At 41.1% G+C, this 16902-nt stretch overlaps 1 protein-coding gene across 2 annotated transcripts in view; it reads right to left on the reverse strand.

Annotated features, from left to right (window-relative positions):
- SLC26A8 (solute carrier family 26 member 8) overlaps window positions 1-16902 on the reverse strand; it is a 90832-nt gene that overhangs the window by 36612 nt on the left and 37318 nt on the right. For both annotated transcript variants that reach the window (XM_027525294.1, XM_027525295.1), the window contains 3 exons: window positions 14557-14721; window positions 13717-13866; window positions 1266-1348 (listed from right to left, as the gene is read on the reverse strand). In XM_027525294.1, the coding sequence (XP_027381095.1) occupies window positions 1266-1348; window positions 13717-13866; window positions 14557-14721 (398 nt within the window). The remainder of the gene's footprint in view (window positions 1-1265; window positions 1349-13716; window positions 13867-14556; window positions 14722-16902) is intronic.

Below are 16902 nucleotides of genomic sequence, written 5' to 3' on the forward strand. Positions count from 1 at the left end.
ATTATACAGTAGAAGTGAGAAATAGATTTAAGGGCCTAGATCTGATAGATAGAGTGCCTGATGAACTATGGAATGAGGTTCGTGACATTGTACAGGAGACAGGGATCAAGACCATCCCCATGGAAAAGAAATGCAAAAAAGCAAAATGGCTGTCTGGGGAGGCCTTACAAATAGCTGTGAAAAGAAGAGAAGCAAAAAGCAAAGGAGAAAAGGACAGATATAAACATCTGAATGCAGAGTTCCAAAGAATAGCAAGAAGAGATAAGAAAGCCTTCCTCAGTGATCAATGCAAAGAAATAGAGGAAAACAACAGAATGGGAAAGACTAGGGATCTCTTCAAGAAAATCAGAGATACCAAAGGAACATTTCATGCAAAGATGGGCTCGATAAAGGACAGAAATGGTATGGGCCTAACAGAAGCAGAAGATATTAAGAAGAGATGGCAAGAATACACAGAAGAACTGTACAAAAAAGATCTTCATGACCCAGATAATCACAATGGTGTGATCACTGACCTAGAGCCAGACATCCTGGAATGTGAAGTCAAGTGGGCCTTAGAAAGCATCACTACGAACAAAGCTAGTGGAGATGATGGAATCCCAGTTGAGCTATTCTAAATCCTGAAAGATGCTGCTGTGAAATGCTGCACTCAATATGCCAGCAAATTTGGAACACTCAGCAGTGGCCACAGGACTGGAAAAGGTCAGTTTTCATTCCAATCCCAAAGAAAGGCAATGCCAAAGAATGCTCAAACTACCGCACAATTACACTCATCTCACACGCTAGTAAAGTAATGCTCAAAATTCTCCAAGCCAGGTTTCAGCAGTATGTGAACCATGAACTTCCTGATGTTCAAATTAATACATAGAAACTAATTAAGTAGAGTTGGAGACCAGCAGGGGGAGCACTCACACCCTGTGACCATTGCAGAGCCCAACAGGAAGAACAAAGACTCCCTGCGGGCAAAGGTCTAAGCTAATGAAAAGCCATAGATTCTGTTTACCATGGCCAACTCTCCCTCCCCAACTTTATTTTTCCCTCTATAAAAACTTCTTCCCCTGCTGTAGGAGGACTTGCATGTGACTTGCCATGCTTGCACACACCAAACTGCAATTCTCTGCTGATCTCAAGTAAACCCATCTCTGCTGGAGAAATAACTGGCATGCTATTGATTTTGGTCAACGATATAAATCAGGCTATGTGGTCAGAGGCTAAGAGGAGGTAACAGGAAAGAGAAAGTAGTCTTGAAAAGTGGAATTACCAACCTATAAGGTATCATCTCCATGAGCATCAGGCTGTTTTCTGTGGCCATGTTTACCTTGTTTGAAAATGCAGCGAAGCCAAGAACCTGTAGGAGTTTAAAAAGAAAAGGCATGTGATCATCTAAATATTATGTAAAGCAGAGGTGCCCATAGTCTCTGGCAGGACAGGGCAATATATGGCAGTGACTATGCATGAAGGCTGGAGAAAGGCAGGGCCAGTTCAATGGAGCAACAAATGCAAAAGTCCTTCCTGACTTTTGGTTCCCTGAGCTCTTTTTAGCAACATAACCAGAATGAAAAGCAACTGCACGTTTGACATATTATTAGTAACGGGAACAAATGGATGGCCTGGACTTCTCTTTTCTCACCAACTTTAAACATCTGGACCAAGTATAAACATGCTTTCAGGTATTAGCTGTACCAAGGCTTCAATTTTAAAAGTTCTAAAATATAGGTACACTGTCTTAATATAAGTAAGTCCTTTGGGGGATTGTTGACATGTATTGATAATCATTAATAACTGTCTATAAGGTAGCAGCATTTGATAGCACATACAAAAAAAAATTGCTTTAGCAAAGCCATTACTTGCTTGCTTTTTCCTTTCTGTTCATTTCCTTCTGAAATGCCAAGTGTCCCTTCCTTTTCATCTAGAATGAAAACAGATCACCTAGAAGCTGTTACACCTTATAAAGATCTCACACCAGAGCAAATTAAAGCAGAGACAAAAGATGTCAATGCCCCACTTTTAAAATAATAATTATATAGTTGCTTTACCTTGTTCCCCCTGCTAGTACATAAATCTTTTCCCAGCATCTACTCTAAGAGTTCAGCCAGATACTGAGCAGGATAGCAGTTGGTATTACTTGTGATGCTCTGATCAGATGATGACCCCTAGGAAGTCTACAGGTCAGAATGGAAGAAAGATCTGAACCAACAGAGAAGCTCTGTGATCTTTATATATCTAAGGGATAAGAAGCGTGGCAAGTGGCCAAGAAACTCTTTTATTCCCAGGGTAAAGGTTACTCTTGCTCATAAAGGAAAACAGAGAAAATATGAAAAGTTTAAAAAACAGAAATAAATCACCCAAAGACAACTACCAGTGATGCTGCTTTTGGTGTTTGCTATACAGCTTAAATATACACATATACAAATGCACACACATACATTAATTATGAATATACAGTATATACAATTTCTCATATCTGTGGAACTCTTGAGTTGTCAGGTTTTGTTATTTTTTTTAGCCTGGATCTCAAATATTGCCTTGAAATTTTCCCTTAATATTTGAGACTACCATCTGAAGGACAGATTGCTGGGTATGTACAGTTTCCTCCAGCACATCTGAGCAGTTTCTGAGGGGGTGCTGTGAGCTTTTCACCACCTACACCACAGCAGCTCTCATCCTCTGTCCTGTACTTCCCTCATTTCCAGGGGAAACATGGAGGTCTTGTCTTTTTCCAATTTTAAATCCCTGCTATATAGCAGAAAATGCTCCCTGTCACTTGACTTGACACGTGTGTAAGTAATGTTGTTGTTTAGTCGCTAAGTTGTGTCCAACTCTTTTGCGACCCCATGGACTGTAGCCCGCCAGGCTCCTCTGTCCATGGGCTTTCCCATGTAAGAACACTGGAATGGGCTGCCATTCCCTTCTCCAGGAGATCTTCCCCACCCAGGGATTGAACCCACGTGTCCTGCACTGGCAGGCAGATCCTTTACCACTGAGCCATCAGGGAAGCATAGTCATGTATTTCAGGCTTCAATAACCTTCAAGTACAAGTCAGGTCACAACAAAGTTTGATGCCTAAATTGCAGTAATTCAAAGTGTCCACCAACTTTTATGGCTGGAGCTCAGTTTATTCCCCCACTTCACTTCATGGTGCATCCTAATTATTTATAGCATTCCCCAAAGAAACATCTTAACTGTGGCTCACAAACCAATCCTCTACCCACTTACTTCTCTCCTTTCCTAATAACCCTGGTTAATGTTAACATTAAAGCCTTTGAGGTTGCTTAAAGGGACATCACTATGATCCCTGCTGCTGATGTCTCTTAAAAGAGGGTTGATTTGGGAAAATGTGGATAGACCTTAAGGGCATTATGATAGAGAGAGACAAATACTGCATGGAATCACTTATATGTGCAATCTAAAAAAAAAGAAAAAGAAAACAGTTGGACTCATACCAACAAAGAGAAGAAAAATGGTTGCCAGCGACTGGGGGGTGAGGGCATTAAGAAAGTTGAAGAAACAGTGCAAACTTTCAGCTATAGGATGAATAAGATCTAAGGATCTGACAGAAAACATGGTGACTACTGTTGATAACATCGTATTACATACTTAAAATTTGCTAAGAGAGAATATTCTCACCGGGCGGGGTGGGGGGGGGTGGAGAAAAGGATCAATACATGAGGTATAGATGTGTTAATTCACTAGATGGAAGAGATCCTTTCACAGTGTATACGTACATCAAATCATCATGATGTACACGTCAAACATCTTACAATTTTATACCTGAATAAAGCTGGAGAGAAAGAAGGACCTAGAAACAGAGACAGAGAGAGTGCACTGATGCCTGTGTCACAGATGCCATCTGCTGTTCACTCCAAAGCCTCAGCTTCCCAAGACGCAGGAGCTGGTCTGGGTTCCATGAGAAGGAGAGGTTGCCCCTGACTCTACTCCGCAAACTCCACATGCACATTGTCCCTGGGTTCTAGGGCTCCACTATTTGTGTACAGTGTTTTGGAAGGTCTTCTTTCCAAAGACCATTCACCTTTGGCCTTTATTAACTGATAGCTTTTTAACTATTCCAAGGAAGAAAGAATGTACACCTACAAGAAGTAGACAACAGTTATGAGACAGAGCTTGTGTCAGTTTCCAAAGCAATTCCCATACTCTTTCAATCATGGAGAGTGTGGATCTGGATTAGTTAGCATAGAATAGGTTATACTGTGGCAATATACAGACCACGGGATCTTAGTGCCCTAACACATGAAAGTTATTTTTTTGCCCACGAGAAGTCCATTGTGGGTCAGTGTCTCTTCAGGGCAGCTTCTTTGCAAACAGTGCCTTGGAGATCCAGGCTAATTCCACCTGGAGACTCTATCATCTCAATGTATAGCCCCTACAATTACTACAGCAGGGGAAGAAAGAACACTGGGGATTTGTGCCTGTTTTCATATGCTTTGGCCCCAAAGTCACATGGTCCTGCCTAACTACGAGGGCAGCTGGAAAATATAGGGGAGCACATGGAGAATTCTAAATATCTCTGTCACAGAACACTTCTTAAAGGGAAAATAATTCTCATGGATGCCCAAAGATTCGGCGATCCTTGTTAAGAAATGCTGACTTTACAAACCTGAGTTTTATTTATGAAAATGGCTTTACTATTGTGAAAATGTTAAATATAACTGCACAAGATAAATTTTAAAAAGAAAATTTTTCTTTTTTCAGCCACGCCACATGGCTTGTGGGATCTTAGTTCCCTGGACCAGGGATTGAACCCCCATCATCCATAGTGAGAGCAAGGAGTCCTAATCAGCAGACTGCCAGGGAAATCCCCGAGATTTCTTAAAAGAAATAAGAAATGTTATCATTTAGACAACATTTAAAAAAATATTCTCAAAAAGAAAAAAGAGCCATATTTATCCAGTGGTGCAACGGATAATGCGTCTGACTACGGACGGATCAGAAGATTCCAGGTTTGACTCCTGGCTAGCTCATAGTGCACATTTTGGGCTCCCCTGGTGGCTCAGGCAGTAAAGAATCTGCCTGCAATGCGGGAGACCTGGGTTTGATGCCTGTGTCGGGAAGATCCCCTAGAGAAGGGAATAGCAACCCACTCCAGTGTTCTTGTATGAGAAATCGCATGGACAGAGAAGCCTGGCGGGCTACAGTCCATGGGGCTGCAAAAGAATTGGACATGACTGAGTGACTAACACAACCAACCTGAGCTAAAAAAACAAAAGATGTCCAAAAAACCTAGTACATATGCATAAGCACACACCTCCACGAGGAACGCTTCCTCCCTGAATCCAGCTCTGCCGCTTGGTGACACGGATTCACTGAACATCTCATCTCCCTCAATTTCTTTACTGTAGCAGAATGAGAGTGAAAGGAGGCTGAATAAGAGTGTGGTTGCTGCTATATTAAAATAGAAGTGAAACCTCTACCTAGAAGAACACAGAAACTCACCTGAGCATAGGTCTGTTACATATTTGTTTGAAAGAAGAAGATGTGAATAACTGAAAGTACAGAAATATCAATTGTAGGTGACTTTGGATAGTGCAGCTATAGGCATTTCTTTTCCTCCATTTTTTTCTTCTTTATTTAAGAAAAAAACTGCTAGGATTCCCTGATAGTCCATCCAGTGGTTAGGACTCTATGCTTCCACTCCTAGGGGCCCACGTTTGACCCCTGGTAGGGGCACTCCAGCACTCTTGCCTGGAAAATCCCATGGGCGGAGGAGCCTGGCAGGCTGCAGTCCTTGCGGTCTAGAAGAGTCAGACACGACTGAGCGACTCCATTTTCACTTTTCACTTTCATGCATTGGAGAAGGAAATGGCAACCCACTCCAGTGTCCTTGCCTGGAGAATCCCAGAGAGAGGGGAGCCTGGTGGGCTGCGGTCTATGGGGTCGCACAGAGTTGGACACAACTGAAGCGACCTAGCAGCAGCAGCAGCAGCCGCATGGGAACTAAGATCCCACAAGCTGTGTAGCAGGGCCCCCCAAAAAATGGATAGAATGAGCCTGTATTACTATCACAAGAGGGAATAAAAACCCTATTTTTCAAATAGTATGAAAAAGATGTAACAGATAAAAATCTTTAAAAAAAAAAGCATGTTTAAAAAATATAAGCTAGTGTGTAAAATTAAATGTATATATTCAGCTTTGTTACGAATCAGCATATGTTTTAAAAATATTATTTTTATAATTCTCCTATGAATATTTTCCTTCCTAGGTTGCTTGCTTTTTGTTTTATTTTAAATGACCTGAGCCATGAGTTAGGAGTATAAAACACCTACCAAAAAAAAACCCACTTACACCAATGGACAGATCATCTAGACAGAAAATTAATAAGGAAATACAACCCTTAAATGACACATTCAGTTCAGTTCAGTTCAGTCCCTCAGTCGTGTCCGACTCTTTTCGACCCCATGAATCGCAGCACGCCAGGCATCCCTGTCCATCACCAACTCCCGGAGTTCACTCAGACTCACGTCCATCGAGTCAGTGATGCCATCCAGCCATCTCATCCTCTGTCGTCCCCTTCTCCTCCTGCCCCCAATCCCTCCCAGCATCAGAGTCTTTTCCAATGAGTCAACTCTTCACATGAGGTGGCCAAAGTGCTGGAGTTTCAGCTTTAGCATCATTCCTTCCAAAGAAATCCCAGGGCTGATCTTCAGAATGGACTGGTTGGATCTCCTTGCAGTCCAGGGGACTCTCAAGAGTCTTCTCCAACACCACAGTTTAAAAGCATAAATTCTTTGGTGCTCAGCCTTCTTCACAGTCCAACTCTCACATCCATACATGACTACTGGAAAAACCATAGCCTTAGATCAGATAGATTTAATTGATATTTACAGGACATTCCATCTGAAAGCAGCAGTATACATGTTCTTCTCAAGTACACACTGAACATTCTCCAGGATAGACCGCATTTTGGGTCACAAATCAAGGCTTGGTAATTTAAGAAAACTGAAATCATATCAAGCATCTTCTCATCACAACACTATGAGATTAGAAATCAATCACAGGGGAAAAAAACTGTAAAAGAACAGGAACACATGGAGGCTACACAATATGCTACTAAATAGCCAATTAATCGCTGAAGAAAGCAAAGAGGAAATAAAAACACCCCTAGACACAAATGACAATGGAAACACAATGATTCAAAACCTAAGGGATGCAACAAAATCTGACACCTAAAGCAACTAGAGAAAGAAGAACAAACAAATCCCAAAGTTGATAGAAAGGAAGAAGTCATAAAGATTAGAGCAGAAATAAGTGAAATAGAGATGAAGAAAACATCAATGAAACTAAGTTAGTTCTTGAAGAGTTAAACAAAACCTTTAGCCAGACTTATCAAGACAAAAAATGGAAATGGCTCAAATCAATACAATTAGAAATGAAAAAGAGAAGTTACAACTGACACCACAGAAATACAAAGGATCATAAGAGACTACTACAAGCAACTATATGCCAATAAAATGGACAATCTAGAGGAAATGGACAAATTCTTAGAAAAGAACAAACTTCAAAGACTGAACCAGGAAGAAACAGAAAATGTGAACAGACCAATCACAAGTGACGAAATTGAAACTGATTAAAAATCTTCAAGCAGAGCTTCCCTGGTGGTGCAATGGGTAAAAATCCACCTGGCAACGCAGGGGACACGGGCTTGATCCCTGTTCCGGTAAGGTTCCACACGCGTGGGACAGTGAAGCCCATGCACCGCAATGACTGCTCCCAGGTGCCACAGCTAGTGGGCCCGGGTGCTGCAACCACTGGAGGCTGTGGGCCTAGAGCCCGTGCTCTGCAACAAGAGAAGTCACCACAATGAAAAGCCCCACACACTGCAAAGAAAGGCTGTCCCTGCTCACTGCAACCAGAGAAAGCCCACACAAAAGCAATGAAGACCCAGTGCAGCCAAGAAAAAAATCTTTCAACAAACAAAAGTTCAGGACCATACAGCTTCATAATTCTAGCAAGCATTTAGAGAAGAGTTAACACTTATCCTTTCAAAAAATTGCAGAGGGAGGAACATTGCCAAGCTCATTCTACGAGGCCACCATCACTCTGATATAAAAACCAAACACAGATATCTCACACACAAAAAAATTACAGGGCAATATTACTGACGATTGTGGAAAAAGCAAGAGAATTTCAGAAAAACATCTACTTCTGCTTCATTGACTACACTAAAGCCTTTGATTGTGTGGATCACAACAAACTGTGGAAAAGTCTTCAAGAAATGGGAATACCAGATGACCTTACCTGCCTCCCTTACCTGTATGCAGGTAAAGAAGCAACACTTAGAACCAGATATGGAACAACAGACTGGTTCAAAATTGGGAAAGGAGTACGTCAAGGCTGTATATTGTCACCCTGCTTATTTAACTTTATATGCAGAGTACACCATGAGAAACACTGGGCTGGATGAAGCACAAGCTGGAATCAAAATTGCCGGGAGAAATATCAATAACCTCAGATATGCAGATGACACCACCTTTATGGCAGAAAGCGAAGAACTAAAGACCCTCTTGATGAAAGTGAAAGAGGAGAGTGAAAAAGTTGGCTTAAAATTCAACATTCAGAAAACTAAGATCAGGGCATCTGGTCCCATCATTTCATGGCAAATAGATGGAGAAACAATGGAAACAGTGACAGATTCTATTTTCTTGGGCTCCAAACTCACTGCAGATGGTGACTGCAGCCATGAAATTAAAAGACACTTACTCCTTGGAAGGAAAGCTATGACCAACCTAGAAAGCATATTGAAAAGCAGAGACATTATTTTGCCAACAAAGGTCAGTCTAGTCAAAGCTATGCGTTTTCCAGTAGTCATGTATGGATGTGAGAGTTGGACCATATAGAAGGCTGAGCACCAAGGAATTGATGCTTTTGAACTGTGGTGTTGGAGAAGACTCTTGAGAGTCCCTGGGACTGCAAGGAGATCTAACCAGTCAGTCCTAAAGGAAATCAATCGTGAATAGTCATTGGAAGGACTGATGCTGAAGCTGAAGTTCCAATACTTTGGCCACCTGATTCGAAGGAAGAGTTGAATCATTAGAAAAGACCTTGATGCTGGGAAAGATTGAAGGCAGGAGGAGAAGGGAATGGCAGAGGATGAGATGGTTGGATGGCATCACTGATTTAATGGACATGAGTTTGAGCAAGCTCTGGGAGATGGTGAAGGACAGGGAAGCCTGGTGTGCTGTAGTCCATGGGGGTCGCAAAGAGTTGGACACAACTGAGCGACTGAACCACAACAACAACAATCACTCATGAACACAGATGCAAAAATCCTCAACAAAATACTAGCAAACAGAATCCCACAAAATATTAAAATGACCATACACCATGATCAAGTGGGATTTATCCCAGGGATGCAAGGATTCTTCAATATATGCAAATCAATCAATGTGACACACCATATTAACAGATTGAAGAATAAAAACCATATGATCAACTCAATAGATGTAGAAAAAGCTTTTGACAAAATTCAACACCCATTTATGATAAAAAAAAACTGTCCAGAAAGTGGATATAGAGGGAACCTACTTCAATATAATAAAAACCATATATGACAACCCACAGGAAATATTGTTCTCTCTGGTGAAAAACTGAAAACATTTCCTCTATGATTAGGAACAAGAAAAGGATGTCCACTCTCATCACTATCACTAAGTAATAATAACTCAACATAGTTTTGGAAGTCCTAGTCATGGCAATCAGAGAAGAAAAAGAAATAAAAGGAATCCAGATTGGAAAAAAGGTAAACCTGTCATTGTTTTGCAGATGACATAATACTATACATATAAAATCCTAAAGAGGCCTCCAGAGAACTACCAGAGCTTATCAATGCATTTGTTAAAGTTGTAGGACACAAAATCAATACACAGAAATCTGCTATATTCTTATACACTAACAAAAAAAGATTGGAAAAAGAAATTAAGAAAACAATCCTACTTATCACTGCAACAAAAGAATAAAATACCTAGGAATAAATCTACCTAAGGAGACAAAAAGACTTGTATTCAGAAAACTATAGGGTACTGATGAAAGAAATCAAAGACAACACAAACAGATTGAGAGACATACCCTGTTCTTGGACTGGAAGAATCAATATTGTGAAAATGACTAGACAACTGAAGCAACCTACAGATTCAATGCAATCCCTATTAATTTGTGTGGAAACATAAAAGACTACAACCAGTCACAGCAATTTTGAGAAAGAAAAATGGAGGTGGAGGAATCAGACTCCCTGACTTCAGACTGTACTACAAAGCTACAGTAATCACGACAGTGTGGTACTGGCATAAAGACAGAAATACAGATACATGGAACAGGATAGAAAGCCCAGAGGTAAACCCAAGTACCTATGGTCACCTAATCTATGACAAAGGAAGCAAGAATATACAAACTTGTTATTTTATAGTTTCAGGTGAACAGTAACGGGATTCAGCCATACTTATACATGTATTCATTCTCCCCCAAGAGCCAGCCTCTTTAATAAGTGGTGCTGGGAAAACTGGACAGCACATGTAAAAGAATGAAATTAGAACACTCTATAATACCATACACAAAAATAAACTCAAAATGAATTAAAAAACTATAAGGCTGTACACTATAGCATAAGGCTGGACACTATAAAACTCTTAGAGAAAAAGCATAGGCAGAACACTTTTTGGCACAAATTGCAGCAAGATCTTTTTTGACTTACATCCTAGAGTAATGAAAATAAAAACAAAAATAAATGAGACTTAAACTGAAAAGCTTTTGCACAACAAAGGAAACCACAAACAAAACAAAAAGACAACCCTCAGCATGGGAGAAAATATTTGCAAAAGAAGTAACTGACAAGAGATTAATCTCCAAAATAAACTAACAACTAATGCAGCTCAGTATCGAAAAAACAAATAACCCAATGAAAAAATGGGAGGAAAACCTAAATGGACACTTCTCCAAAGACACACAGATGGTCAAAAGGCACATGAAAGGATGCTGAACACGACTGATTATTAGAGAAATGCAAGTCAATACTATAAAGAAGTATCACCTCATCTGGTCAGAATGGACATCATCAAAAAATCTACAAACAGTACATGCTGGAGAGAATGTGGAGAAAGGGAACCCTCCTACACTGCTGATGGGAATGTAATCTGGTACAACCACTATTGAAAACAGTACGGAGGTTCCTCAAAAAACTAGAACTACCATTCTACTGGGTAGCATATGACCCAGAAACCCCATTTCTGGGCAAATACCCAGAGAAAACTATAATTCAAAAAGACACTTGCATTCCAATGTTCACTGCAGCACTATTTACAATAGCCAGGACACGGAAGTAACCTAAATGTCCATCAACAAAGGAACAGAGAAAGAAAATGTGATACATGTAAGGTATACTCATCTGAAAGCAAAGTTTCAAAGAATATTCTGCAAGGAGAGATAAGAAAGCCTCCCTCAGTGATCAATGCAAAGAAATAGTGGAAAACAATAGAATGGGAAAGATTAGAGATCTCTTCAAGAAAATGGGAGATACAAAGGGGGCATTTCACGCAAAGATGGGCACAAAAAAGGACAGAAATGGTATGGACCTAAAAGAAGCAGAAGATATGAAGAGGAGGCAAGAATACACAGAAGAACTATACAAAAGAGATCTTAATGAACCATATAACCACAATGGTGTGATCACTCACCCAGAGTCAGACATCCTGGAGTGCGAAGTCAAGTGGGCCTTAGGAAGCATCACTACAAACAAAGCTAGTGGAGGTGATGGAATTCCAGCTGAGCTATTTCAAATCCTAAACGACGAGGCTGTGACAGTGCTGCACTCAGTATGCCAGCAAATTTGGAAAACTCAGTCAGCAGTGGCCACAGGACTGGAAAAGGTCAGTTTTCATTCCAATCCCAAAGAAAGGCAATGCCAAAGAATGCTCAAACTACCCCACAATTGCGCTCATTTCACACGCTAGCAAAGTAATGCTCAAAATTCTCCAAGCCAGGCTTCAACAGTACATGAACCGAGAACTTCCAGATGTTCAAGCTGGATTTAGAAAAGGCAGAGGAACCAGAGATCAAATTGCCAACATCTGCTGGATCATAAAAAAAGCAAGAGGATTCTAGAAAAACATCTACTTCTGCTCATTGACTACACTAAAGCTTTGGACTATGTGGATCACAACAAACTGTGGAAAACTCTTTAAGAGATGGGAATACCAAACGACCCTACCTGCCTCCTGAGAAACCTGTATGCAGGTCAAGAAGCAGCAGTTAGAACCAGACGTGGAACAACAGACTGGTTCAAAATTGGGAAGGAGTACATCAAGGCTGTATACTGTCATCCTGCTTATTTAACTTTATATGCAGAGTACACCATGAGAAATGCTGGGCTGGATGAAGCACAACCTGGAATCAAGATTTCCAGGAGAAATATCAATAATCTCAGATATGCAGATGATACCACCCTTATGGCAGAAAGTGAAGAGGAGCTAAAGAGCCTCTTGATAAAGGTGGAAAAGGAGAGTGAAAAAGCTGGCTTACAACTCAACATTCAAAAACTAAGATCATGGCATCCAGTCCCATCACTTCATGGCAAATAGATGGGGAAACAATGGAAACAGTGACAGATTCTATTTTCTTGGGTTCCAAAATCACTGCAGATGGTGACTGCAGCCATGAAATTAAAAGACACTTGCTCCTTGGAAGAAAAGTTATGACCAACCTAGACAGCATATTAAAAATCAGAGACATCACTTTGCCAACAAAGGTCTGTATAGTCAAAGCTATGGCTTTTCCAGTAGGCATGTATGGATGTGAGAGTTGGACCGTATAGAAGGCTGAGCACCAAAGAACTGATGCTTTTGAACTGTGGTGTTGGAGAAGACTCTTAAGAGTCCCTTGGACTGCAAAGAGATCAAACCAGTCAATTCTAAAGGAAATCAATTCTGAAAATTCATTGGAAGTACCAATGCTGAAGCTGAAGTTCCAATGCTTTGCCTACCTGATTCGAAGAGTTGAGTCATTGGAAAAGACCCTCATGCTGGGAAAGATTGAAGGCAGGAGGAGAAGGGAATGACAGAGGACGAGATGGTTGGATGGCATCACTGATTTAATGGACATGAGTTTGAGCAAGCTTTGGGAGATGGTGAAGGACAGGGAAGCCTGGTGTGCTGCAGTCCATGGGGTCGCAAAGACTGGACATGACTGAGTGACTGAAGAACAATATATACAATGGAATATTACCCAGCCATAAAAAGGAACAAAATAGTGCCATCTGCAAAGACATGGATGGATCTAGAGATTGTCACACAGAGTAAAGTAAATCAGAAAGAGAAAACCAAATATCATATAATATCGCTTATATTGGAATCTAGAAAAATGGTACAGATGAACTTATTTGCAAAGCAGAAATAGAGACACACGTGTAGAGAACAAACATAGGGATACCAAGAGGGGGAAGGGTGGGATGAATTTGGGTATTGGGATTGACTTATATACACTACCATGGATACAACAGACCAGTAATAAGAACCTACTGTATTGCACAGGGAATTCTACTCAGTGCCCCGTGGTGACCTAAATGGGAAGGAAATCTTAAAAAGAGGGAATATATTAATATGCATATGTATAACTGATTCACTTTGCTGTACAGCAGAAACTAACAGAACACTGTAAAGCAACTATACTCCAATAGAAATTAACTTAACAAAACAAAAGCAAAAAGACACCTACCAGAAACACTTCCATGGGAAATTCAATGGGGTACTGATTGAAGGAAATTCTGATACATTTGTTGATTCTCAGAGCAACCATAGCGGTTAGAAATAGTAAGATGCTGGTGGAATTAGCTTTAGGGAGACCTAAACAGTAGTTAATTATGTTCTGAAAGAAAACAAAATTACAGAGGCTTAGGAAAGGATGTAATAATTGCCTTAATCTAGAAAATGACACTTTCTAAATCAGTTCAAACAGAAGTCCCTGGGCAAGGTTGCTGTGCATAGAGATCTTTATGAGCATGACTAGAACAGGGAGAGCAAGTAGGTGGATATATAATTTTTTAAGTTGGAAAAGATACATTAGAAGACAATAATGTCCAACAAGAAGAGAATACACTTTCGGTGTTTCAGTGTAATGGAAAGGACCCAGGAGTTCTGTTATTAGCCTACTCTTTATCAATTTGCCCAGACCATGTGTGTTTCACTTGACTTCTGGGCCATTGTTGCATTCAGGGACAACTTTGCATTTTATATTCTTAAGATGTTTTAGGATACATGTCTGTTATGAGTTACATGATGGGAAGAATTATGATAGATACAGTTATCTAAAAGACCAAATTTTAACATAAATCGTGTTAGTTTAAAAGGCTGGGGGTGAAATGATTAATGGAACTGAGAACATGGTACAACTGGCACCTGCAATTAATCAAGACTGTAAATCTAGAAGAGGTGAAATTACTTCTAGGACTCTCTTGACCCAGCCGCCTATGCAAGAGTCTCTCCACTCGGGCCTACTTCTTTTTGGAGGCAAGGGGAGGAGCATCTGTTACTCTGGGTGAGGGTAGAAATTACTCACGTAGAAGAAGGCGATGGGACCAGAATTGTAACTGATCATAATTCCGAAGATGCAGGTCAACTGGGACAGCATAACGTGCAGGGCTGTGGCAGCCAGGTAAGCACTGATTGCAGCCTCCGGAATGTAAGCGACAATGAAGCCAAAACCTAACATGCCCATAGACAGCTGTGGGGGGGTTCAGATGGAAAAGAAAACCAGAGTGAGGAGGAATGTCATCAAACCAGCAATGGCAACCCATTAGGCCATCTCCAAAGGTTCCAACAAAAAAAAGTTAGCTTAGGCCCCTTTAATAATTTTCTTTTAACTTAAAAAACTGGGGGTGGGGAGAGCTGTGCTGGGTCTTTGCTGCTGTGCACAGGCTTTCTCTAGGTGTGGCGAGTGGAGGTTACTCTAGTTGCAGTGCGTGGGCTTCTCACTGCAGTGGCTTCTCTCGGTGTGGAGCACGGGCTCTGTGTGTACAGGCTTCGGCAGCTGTGGCACACAGGCCCACAGTAGTCAGGCTCAGTAGTTGTTGGTACCCAGGTTTAGCTGCCCCATGGCATGTGGAATCTTCTTGGATCGGGGATCAAATTTGTGTCCCTTGCATCGGCAGGCGGATTATTTACCAGAGGGCCATCAGGGAAATCCCCTTTGATAACTCATTTCTCTTTCCCTAATCAACTGAAATTGATGAGCTAAAAGCAGATCCTTGGTATTGATTCAGAGGCTCCCTTACAAACGTAAGACCACACTCCTTTCTTTCTTCATGAGTATGTAAGCCAATGTTCTTACCCTAGAATCTACTGATCTTGTGGATGTGCGGTAATCAGTGACAAAGTGATCAGAAGAAGACTTGGCTTTTTTAAAGTCCTTTTCACTAAAATCTTCTTTAAAAATACTTTTTGTTTATTTATTTATTTTTGCGTGTGCTGGGTCTTAGCTGCTGCGTGGGCTTTTCTCTAGCTGCAGTGCGAGGGCTTCTCACTGAGACGGCTTCTCTTGCTGCCAATTACAGGCTCTAGAGTGCCTGGGCCTCAGCAGTTGCAGCTCCCGGGCTCTAGAGCACAGACCCAACAGTTGTGGTGCACGGGCTCAGCTGCTCTGCAGCATGTGGGATCTGTCTGGGTCAGGGATTGAACCTATGTCTCCTGCAATGGCAGGCAGATTCTTCATCACTGAGCCACCAGGGAAGCCCCAGTGGAACCTTTGATAGCCCTCCCCATGACATGTTAACATCCCTATGAAGAATGCAGCTTTTCGCAAAGGAAAATATTAAAACAACCTGGGCTCCAGCTTAAACATTTGGGCCTTTGATGTTTATGAAGAACAATTAAACTGAATTTATGTCTTTAGGATTAAATATAAATACACGTAAAATACAGCATATGTATGTAAATGTATTTTTTAAATGGTATGTAATATATAAGCAAAGGATTTAAAAGGATAGATGCCAAGTTATTAACAGAAGTTGCCTTTGGGGAATGGTTGATTAAAGGTTATGGGCAATATTTTGTAATTTATATACTCTTTTATTATTAGAGATTTTTGCAATATACTTGTTCATCTTTTATAATTAAAAAAAAGTGGGAAATTATGGCTAGAGGGCGAGCTCCAATCCTCTTCAGAGGGGAGGTTAAGAAAAATGACAGACCAATGAAGAAGATGGGGAAAGAAAAGCCAAGTCTTGAAACCCTCTCTTGTCACTGCTTCATATTCCGCTGCACTAGGAACTCTCAGAAGACAAACTTGGAGGAACAAATCTATTAGCTTTAAGAGCGTTTTGTTTCAAAGCTTTCAGTTAGTTGAGCACTTTGTCTCCCTTGATCTCCGGTCATTACTGCCCAGAGTGCTCCTTGACTCTAGTCAGGCCAATCTGTTTCCTGTCTTTTGTGTGATTGACTAATTTCTTCTGTGCTTATGCCCAAACCCCTCTTCCCTCTCTGCCAGCCCAGGTTTATCATCTCTTTCGAGAGCTCAATAGGACTTCCCTGGTGGTCCAGTGCTGAGAATCTGCCTGCCAATGCAGGGGACACAGGTTTGATCCCTGCTCCAGGAAAACTCCACAGCTGGACCTGTGTGCCTCAACCACTGACCTGGCGGTCCCTGGAGCCTCTGCTCTGCAACAAGAGTAGCCACCATAATGAGAAGCCCACGCACTGCAACTAGAGTAGCCCCCCCTGCTTTGCACAATTAGAGAAAGCCTGCGGGCTGCAACAAAGACCCAGTGCAGTCAATAAATAAATACAAATTGTAAAAAGAGCTCAATAACACTTCTCTCCTTCAGAAAGTGTGGTACTGAGTGCGTTTGGACAAGTTTCTTAAACTCTCCGAACCTCAGTTCCCTTGTCTATGAAATGAACAATACCC

The sequence above is a fragment of the Bos indicus x Bos taurus genome, chromosome 23 (genome assembly GCF_003369695.1).
Source record: "Bos indicus x Bos taurus breed Angus x Brahman F1 hybrid chromosome 23, Bos_hybrid_MaternalHap_v2.0, whole genome shotgun sequence".
In the NCBI taxonomy this organism is placed as follows: domain Eukaryota; kingdom Metazoa; phylum Chordata; class Mammalia; order Artiodactyla; family Bovidae; genus Bos; species Bos indicus x Bos taurus.